The sequence below is a fragment of the Protomyctophum bolini genome (assembly GCF_963924005.1).
Source record: "Protomyctophum bolini genome assembly, chromosome: 2".
Classification (NCBI taxonomy): Eukaryota; Metazoa; Chordata; class Actinopteri; order Myctophiformes; family Myctophidae; genus Protomyctophum; species Protomyctophum bolini.
This window is the reverse complement of record NC_137863.1, coordinates 44,917,467-44,926,191: the sequence shown is the minus strand read 5'-3', so window position 1 is coordinate 44,926,191 and position 8,725 is coordinate 44,917,467. Positions and strand designations below refer to the sequence as shown.

The 8,725-nt window shown below is 45.4% G+C and overlaps 1 protein-coding gene across 1 annotated transcript in view; it reads left to right on the top strand.

Annotated features, from left to right (window-relative positions):
- Positions 1-2,157: 2,157 nt before the first annotated feature.
- The window catches only part of ppfia4 (PTPRF interacting protein alpha 4), a gene marked incomplete at both ends in the record, with an annotated part of 122,353 nt that continues 115,785 nt past the window's right edge, over positions 2,158-8,725 (top strand). The window contains one exon of the mRNA XM_080785686.1: positions 2,158-2,556. Coding sequence (XP_080641812.1) covers positions 2,158-2,556 — 399 coding nt within the window. The remainder of the gene's footprint in view (positions 2,557-8,725) is intronic.

The following is an 8,725-nucleotide window of genomic DNA, read 5'->3' as shown; positions in this document are numbered from 1 at the left end:
TTTGCAAGACACATTTTTGGAACAAAATGCCTCAAATCATCCAATTGCCATGCATCCGGCATAAGAAGAAATGGCACCCTTTTCATATTGGTTTAAAAAGCAGGATAGGCTTGCACACATCCAGTTCTTGGCAGGTGCTGGACAAAGGTAGGTCTGCTATTTTTTGGCTAAAGTTATTCCCAGAATAAGGGTGGTTCAGATGGTTAATATGTAGGCCTTAAAACAAATCAGAATCCAAAGCCTATATCCGGTCGGACCCCACATGATATAACTCTGAGGACCCCCTTTAGGGGTCACGAACCTCAGGGTTTTCTACTAGTATCGCTGACATTTGATTCATGACCTTTTATCAGTGTGTGTGTGTGTGTGTGTGTGTGTGTGTGTGTGTGTGTGTGTGTGTGTGTGCGTGCGTGCGTGCGTGTGTGTGTGTGTGTGTGTGTGTGTGTGTGCGTGTGTGTGTGTGTGTGTGTGTGTGTGTGTGTGTGGATGTGTATGTGTGTGAATTTCAGAATTCAACCATTCCATTCCCCGCTTCACCCTGCAGGTGCCGCTGCCGTGCAACACTAAATCCACACACACACACACACATCATCATCATCATCGTCGTACCTATTTTTGGTGGTGCGTGCGTGCGCGCGTCCGTCCACTCGAAAGTGTAGTGACAGCTGCAGAGCCGCGAGTGTGTGAGTTTGTGTGTGTGTGTGTGTGTGTGTGTGTGGGGGGGGGGGGGGGGGGGGGACGACTGGGGAGGGAGGAGGAGTGTGCGTGCGTGCGTGCGCGGTCTGCTCGGAGGTGTTGTGGTGTGGAGAGAGCAAGGCGGATGCAGATATGATGATTTCTCTCTCTCTCCGTCCACACATCATCCTCACCATCATCACATCACTGGGCTCTCTCTCTCTCTCTCTCTCTCTCTCTCTCTCTCTCTCTAAAGTAAAAACAAACGTAATAATGAATTGAACACATGATGATTAAGTGGGCGTTTATATCGTCCAGGCACCACCACCACCTCAACCATCGCGCCGCCGCCGTCGCTATATACAACACCACCGTCGTGTCGCCTCCTCCTCCTCCTCCTCCTCCTCCTCCTCCTCCTCCATCTCTGAGCTGTCAATCAGGCAGCATTGCTGCCAGCCGGGAGAGGAGATATTCGTACATGTGTGTGTGAGAGTGTATGGAGGAGGAGGAGGAGGAGAGGCGAGGCGCACCTCCTGTCTGCTGCTGCTGCTGCTGTTCCACCAGGGCGGGTACACTTCTAGGAGGTGGTTGAGGAGGAGAACCTATAACCGAACCGACGGACTGACGGACTATACGGAAAGGAACGGTTAACCGGTATAGGCTATACAGAACGGAACGGAACGGCTCGGAACGGCACGGTGCCGGTGTGGGTGGTGGTGGGAGAGAGAGAGCGAGAGAGAGAGAGAGCGAGAGAGAGAGGATATGGATGAAAGGTCGACCTTCCTCGCCTGCTCATCCTTTCACTTCCATTGATCAGGTAAGTAAGAGGATACGTGGTGGACGATATATCTGGATGATCTTAGAATAGCAGCAGCAGACGTTCATGAAGCAAAAGCAGCAGCTAGCAGCAGCAGCAGCAGCAACACGCCCTGCGGGGTGCGAAATTAATGATTGATACTGTATAGGTGATGGATTTATGTATTGTAGGCTGTACTTAGTACTACTGTTGTAGTAGCTTATTGTAATAGTGGCGTGTGCGTGCGTGTGTGTGTGTGTGTGTGTGTGTGTTTGCGCGTGCTTGTGTGTGTGTGTGTGTGTGTGTGTGTGTGTGTGTGTGTGTGCACTTGCACACGCGTGTGTGTGTGTGTATAGGATCCATCCTATACGCTGAACAAGGCTTCGCCCGTTGCCATAGCAGGCACTAATAGGCCGTCTTCTAATCAGCAGAGTTTCGCGTATTAGACAGAAGAAACGTTTTCCTTGACCGTCTTTAATAACCGTGCCTCCGACACAGAGACGGTCTTCTCTCTATCCTATAACGTCTCTATATAATCCTCCCTCTCTCTCTCTCTCTCTCTCTCGTATACAGAGGCGGTCTCCTCTACGCTGGTGAGGAGGAGGAAGAGGAGGAGGAGGGCGGACCCCCACCACCGCCACACAACAGGCGACGGTCGTCCGCCGCGAGGAGGAGGAGGAGGCAGGATGATGTGCGAGGTGATGCCCACCATCTCAGAGGGGGACCCCTCGGGTGGTCCCGCCATGGGGGGGAGAGGAGGAGGAGGAGGAGGAGGGGGGGGCTCGCCAGGAGGAGGAGGAGGAGGAGGAGGAGGAGGAGGAGGAATAGGAGGAGGAGGAGGATCGGGGGGAGGCCTCCACCACCACCAGCACCAGAACAACAACAACGGCGACCACCACCAGGAGCACCACCAGGAGGCCAACTTCGAGCAGCTGATGGTCAACATGCTGGACGAGCGCGACAAGCTCCTGGAGTCCCTGCGGGAGACCCAGGAGACGCTGATCCAGTCCCAGAGCCGGCTGCAGGGGGCGCTCCACGAGAGGGACGTGCTCCAGCGGCAGATCAACGCCGCCGCGCTGCCACAGGTGAGAAGGAAGGAGGAGGTGGCGAGAGAGTAGTGTGGTGGTGGTGGTGTGAGTGACGCTGATGATGGCGTTGATGGCGTTGTTGGTGGTGCTGCCTGCCGCCGTGCAGGTGGGGGCTGTGGGATGGGGATGGGTTTATGGTTAGGGTGGGGTGGGGCGTGTGGGTGTGCAGGGTCATCGAAAGAGCTTCCGTGTCGACGAGGACGTAAGACCTCGTTTTGTGCCCCGCGAAGGGAGGGTGCGGCTGGAAGGCAAGGTGTTGTTTTTGGCAGCAAATTTCTATTTTAGTTTTAGTCATAGTCTCTTGAATAGTTTTCACTTAGTTTTAGTCACATTTTAGTCACCCTGGAATGTTCTAGTGTTTAGTCTAGTTTTAGTCGACTAAATGTCATACGATCTTAGTCGACTGAATCTACAGTTGATTTAGTCGGCTAAAATGTGTTTTGACAGGCCTTGATGTCGTTGTTGTAATGACATATTTTACACTTTGGTTGCATGCTGAAAATCAACACTGATGGAACGGAGCGTCGTGCCTTGCGACTGGGTGAGACGAGCCGGTCAGTGGGCGTATAGTGAGTGAGCTCCGCTGTGTTCGTTGTCGGGTTTGCAAAATTCCGACGAGGCTTTTTAGTCGAACTTCGCAACGTTCGCCCGACACGCGGGCAACTCGCTCGCTTATATAGCTCGCTCGGTGGTGGCTGTCTGTCTGTCTTCGCTCGAGTTCGCTTGAGACGGCGCCCCTATAGGTGGAAGACTTCAGTGTCATATGTACGGATTTTGCCGTATGTGTGTCTGTTGTACGGAATTTGCAGGATTTGACACTCCGTGCTGTTTCACCGTGTTTGGGTTGAGATCGGGTTGGTGAATTGGTTCAGGGTTCAGGGTGGTGGTCTGCTTCTTTCGTCTGTCGTATTATGTCCTAAAACTGTTCAGCTCCGTTGCAGCAAGCCAGTCCAGTGTGCCATTGTCTATACTGTAGGTCAATAAATCCATTTTGGGTGGGGAACCCCTTTTTGGTGTTAGCATCATGCTATGCTTTAGCTATTGAAAAATAGCAGATCTACAAGCTCATAGCGCGAGCTTGTATAGGTCTGCTATTTTTGAAAAATCAAAAGAACGACCGACATAGAAACGTAGCTTTTTTCAGAAAACTGTCAGGGTATAGAAGACATTTTTTAGAATCTGATCTCAGGTCAAAATGGGTTATTATTAATCCATTTACGACCACCATTCGGTGGGCCCGTATTGGGGGCAGATGGTCAGCAACGTGTATATATATACACCACAGTCTGTGGTGCATGAGTCCACCACATTGACACTGTACGTGGGCATTGTCTGTGCAGACCCCACTTCTGCATGGCTGCAACCGAAACGTCCCACACCACATCACATATACCTGACCTGTTCTCCTCAGGCGGTCGAGGGGTTGTTGTCCACTCCTTGAGGAACATCTGTGGAGGGTCCACAATGTATTGGTTATAAGACTGGTTGGTTCTGCTGCCCCAGGCTGGGGGTCAGTGGGGTGTACAGTGTGGGGATATGTTTTAGATTTAGGGTGGGGTGCGTGCGGGATGGGATGTGGTATGGGATATTCCACAATCTCTGAATGCTATGTTCTGCTGTATATAGTGTCTGGAACTGTACTGTGTACACCTCCTGGGAGTTTTGTTTCGCGAACATAATATTTTAAAATGTTTTTTTGGTATGTATATTTGTTTTTCCATTTCTGCTGAGCAGCCAAGCTATAAACGGTTCGATGGCAAGACGAAACGGAAGTGGGGAGGAGGAGGCTTCACTTCCACTTTCTCCCTTTTTTACGCCGTTTTTTGGTGTTAGCATTATGTTATGCTTTATAGCTATTGAAAAATAGCAGATCTACAAGTTCACATAGCTCCTTGTAGGTCTGCTATTTTTGAAAAATCTTAAAAATGTGGCACAAATCATTGAATATATATATTTCAGACCGAACATTTTTAACTAAAATATTTGCTTTATACTACATATTTTTAGATGGGGGTCCGTGTGGCCCAATATAGATAATTCTGGGAGTCCTTGACATGAAAAAGGTTTGAGCCACCACTGACATAGAAACACAGGTTTTATAGGATTTATAGAAGCCTTTATTTTTTTATCGACCTCAGTTCCAAAATGTTGCAGGTTAATCATCAACAGATCTTCCGTGTCCCTCCCAGACTGTATACACTAGTAACATATACAGTCTGGCCATGCAGGCGAGACATCATCGCCTCCAATGAGTGGGTCGGTTGCCTCGTGGTATAGCTCGCCACCATCGGTGTGCGAACGTTGGGGAGGGGCGTTGACTGTTCGCCGCTTCACTTAATTTAGGGGTTCTAGAGCATGTGGCCACCGACCCAGAGCTGTGACTGCCTGACTTTATCCCATTCTGAACGGGAACCCGTTTTGGTGTTAGCATCATGTTATGCTTTAGCTATTGAAAAAATAGCAGATCTACAAGCTCATAGCGCGCCACCGAGTGGCGCGCTACGAGCTTGTAGGTCTGCTATTTTTGAAAAATCGAAGAACGACTTGACATTTCTTTAATCTGATCTCAGGTCAGAATGGGTTAATCAGACCAGTGTGTGTCCAGTGGAAACCTCGTATGAATCTGATCTCAGGTCAGAATGGGTTATACAAGGATATAAGATCCGGATCTTTATTATACAGTATATAGGTTTTTATTACAGCGGCGTTGCCTTCTTCGGCGTTGACTGTATATTTTATTATACAGTGGTGGGAAAAGTATACTCAAATGTTTCACGTATACAGTAAAAAAAAAGGATCAGTACTGTAATGCAGAACTATTATACTCAGTTACAAGTTAAGGTCCGGAATTCAAAATGTAAAAGTACTCATTATGCAGAATGTCCCATTTCAAGCTTTCAAATGCTATTTTCAAGCTATTTTCAAATGGTCGGGGAAAAAATGCATATATAGGGCTGAAGTGGTTTAATGTACAATAATCAAAATCTACAGAGTAATTCATTAAGTAGCTGAGGTTTTCATAATAAACGTCGTGGAGTAAAGGTATACAATATTTGGATCCGAGATGTAGTGGGAGTAGAAGTAAAAGTATATTGGAAAATGGAAATACTCCAATTAAGTGCAAATACTTCAAAACTGTATACTTAAGTTGGAGTTAAGCAAATTGTACTTTTTTGTACTACTTATTTTCCACCGCTGATTATATTATATTATTTTATTTGATGTATATACGATGTGGTTCTTCTTATACTTTGATATCCGATATCGATACCTATATCCAAATGACCTAAAATGCTACTGTCACATGGGGTCATCAATATGTCCGTATAATATATATGTACGTACAAATGTGTCCGTGGCAAATTATAATGTTCTTATTATATCACCCATTCTTGAGATAAGGGACAAAACTTTTTTCAAACTGGATTTTTTTTTTTTTTAAGATACATTCAAATCAAATAGATGTATTTGTAGACACAGGTCTCAACTACCAATCTTGAGAAGGAACAGGTTTTTCGCATAACATTTCTTTCTAAAATGGGACATTTATGCACTTAATACCTGATTCATGTCAACTCCGTCAGACACACTAAAATCCCTTTTAATTGAATTTTATCATTTCAACAATAATATAAAGTCCTCAGTTATCTTATAATGGCTTTCAGTAATCAAGTTAAGTAATACAAATCTTTTAATATTATTTTGTTCCAATATCACACTATTATGAAATATCCAATTTCTCAAAACCGTCATTTCAACCTTTATTTTCAATATTATAACATGAAAACCATGTAAAAAAAAAAAAAAATCATCATTACGTATCATTTCAGTTGGTGTTTCAATACATAAGCACAAAAGATTTGACAGCGAATTTTCTATTTCTTTGGAGATTAACAAAAACATCACGGGACGAACGTCTGACGGAGTTGACGAACATCTGACGGAGTTGACAAGTTTAACTGATTTAGGTTCTAGACCACCTAGGATCTTGATTCTGGTGACTAATCCCACATTTTCAAGGATGAGGAATACAGTGGTACTATTTAGATTTGCCCTGTGAACATGGCAGCCATTTTTCAAAATGGCCGCCAACTTTCTGTTATTTCCCAATAACTCAAGTTCTACACCACCTAGGATCTTGATTCTGGTGACTAATCATACATTTTCAAGGATGTGGGATACATTGGTACTATTTAGATTTGTCCTGTGACCATGGTAGACATTTTTTCAAAATGGCCGCCAACTTTCTGTTATTTCCCAATAACTCAAGTTCTACAACACCTAGGATCTTGATTCTGGTGACTAATCATACATTTTCAAGGGTGAGGAATACAGTTGTACTATTTAGATTTATCCTGTGACCATGGATGGTAGACATTTTCAAAAATGGTGGACCTGCTATTATTTTACCAATTTACTCAGGGAATATTATCAGAATAATATAAAATCTGTGAATACATTTCTTACCAAGAATTTTCTTCACCAATGTTTGTAAAGGTGTCTACTAACATATCCCACATTGGTTTCTATTTGACCACCCTAGGGGCATGTTTGACAGCTGCTGAAAGTTGGGTACCATCAACAAACAATATAAGGCTAAATGTTCTAAATTTCATTATGCTTTAAGTAGCATGTGGCATGTCAAACTAGGGGCTTTTCATGATTCTGGATCCATTCCAAGCATTAGTTTTGCACAAAAAACACTACGTTGGCTAAAAACGGCCATAGCCATCATCACAGATGTGATGAGGTCAGCACATGTCGGCACATTTGGGCAAGTGGCTATGGCCAAACTAGGGGGTCTATGGCCAAACTAGGGGTCAAACTCCTTGGGCTAAATTCGGTGAGGTGAACAGTGAGCAGTGAACAGTGAGCGAAAGACTGAAGACAGAAGATTTGGCTTCAGGACCATCAGGCAGGATGTGCAGACACTGAAGGCATCAGTGTCTTTCTCTGTGTCCCCAGCATGTCAACCAAAGCAATGTTACCAAATCAAAGGAGCCTTCACCTCATGTCACCTGGGGCTGGGTGAGCAATCGTATCCTGTATCTAAACTCACAACTAAATACAGACACTTGGCCAGACTGCCGTTTGAAAGGGTCAAACCCCTCATCCTGATTGGGGAAGACCACCCCACCTAATCACACCAACCGAACAAGTGAGGTTGGGGCCTCCAGGTGGGCCAGCAGCCATCTGCACAAGACTGGGCTGGACCCTGCAGGAAAGCAATCTCCAGCCAAGACAATGTAAGTTGACTATAACAGAGCCCCAGAACACAGAGCTCAGGAGAAGGATGGAGAAACACTGGCAGGAGGCCACCAAGATACAATGCCCCAGAGACCCAGAGTGTGCCACCACTGGCAGTAAGGAGATCAACTGCTGCAGGAAAGATGTCATGAAAGGCAAGTCTCCACCAAAAAAAACCCTGAACCTAATCGGGGTGTCAAGAGACCAAAGTTTCTCCCCCACAGTTCCCTGCAGTGGCCAGTGAAGTCAAACTGTGCATCTGTACCTGAAAGGGGCAAGTCAAAGGCCAGAAAGCCCACCTCCTTTTAATGTCCTGTCAGTAGAAACTCAACCTGCACCTGAAATAAGCCCTTACCTCTCCCAGAGAAAGTTCATCCTTGAAAATGTAATGATTAGTCGCCAGAATCAAGATCCTTGGTGGTCTAAAACTTGAGTTATTGGTAAAATAACAGCAGGTTGGTGGTCATTTTGAAAAACAATGGCTGCCATGGTCACAGGACAAATCTAAATAGTACCACTGTATTTCTCATCTTTTAAAATGTATGATTAGTCGCCAAAATCAAGATCCTAGGTGGTCTAAAACTTGAGTTATTGTAAAATAACAGCAGGTGGCAGCCATTTTGGAAAAAAAAATGGCTGCTATGGTCACAGGACAAATCTAAATATTACCAATGTACCCCACATCCTTGAAAATGTATGATTAGTCACCAGAATCAAGATCCTAGGTGGTGTAGAACTTGAGTTATTGTAAAATAACAGCAGGTGGCGGCCATTTTGAAAAATGGCTGCCATGGTCACAGGGAAAGTCTAAATTGTACCACTGTATCCCTCATCCTTGAAAATGAGGTCTTAGTCACCAGAATCAAGATCCTAGGTGGTGTAGAACTTGAGTTATTGTAAAATAACATCAGGTGGTGGC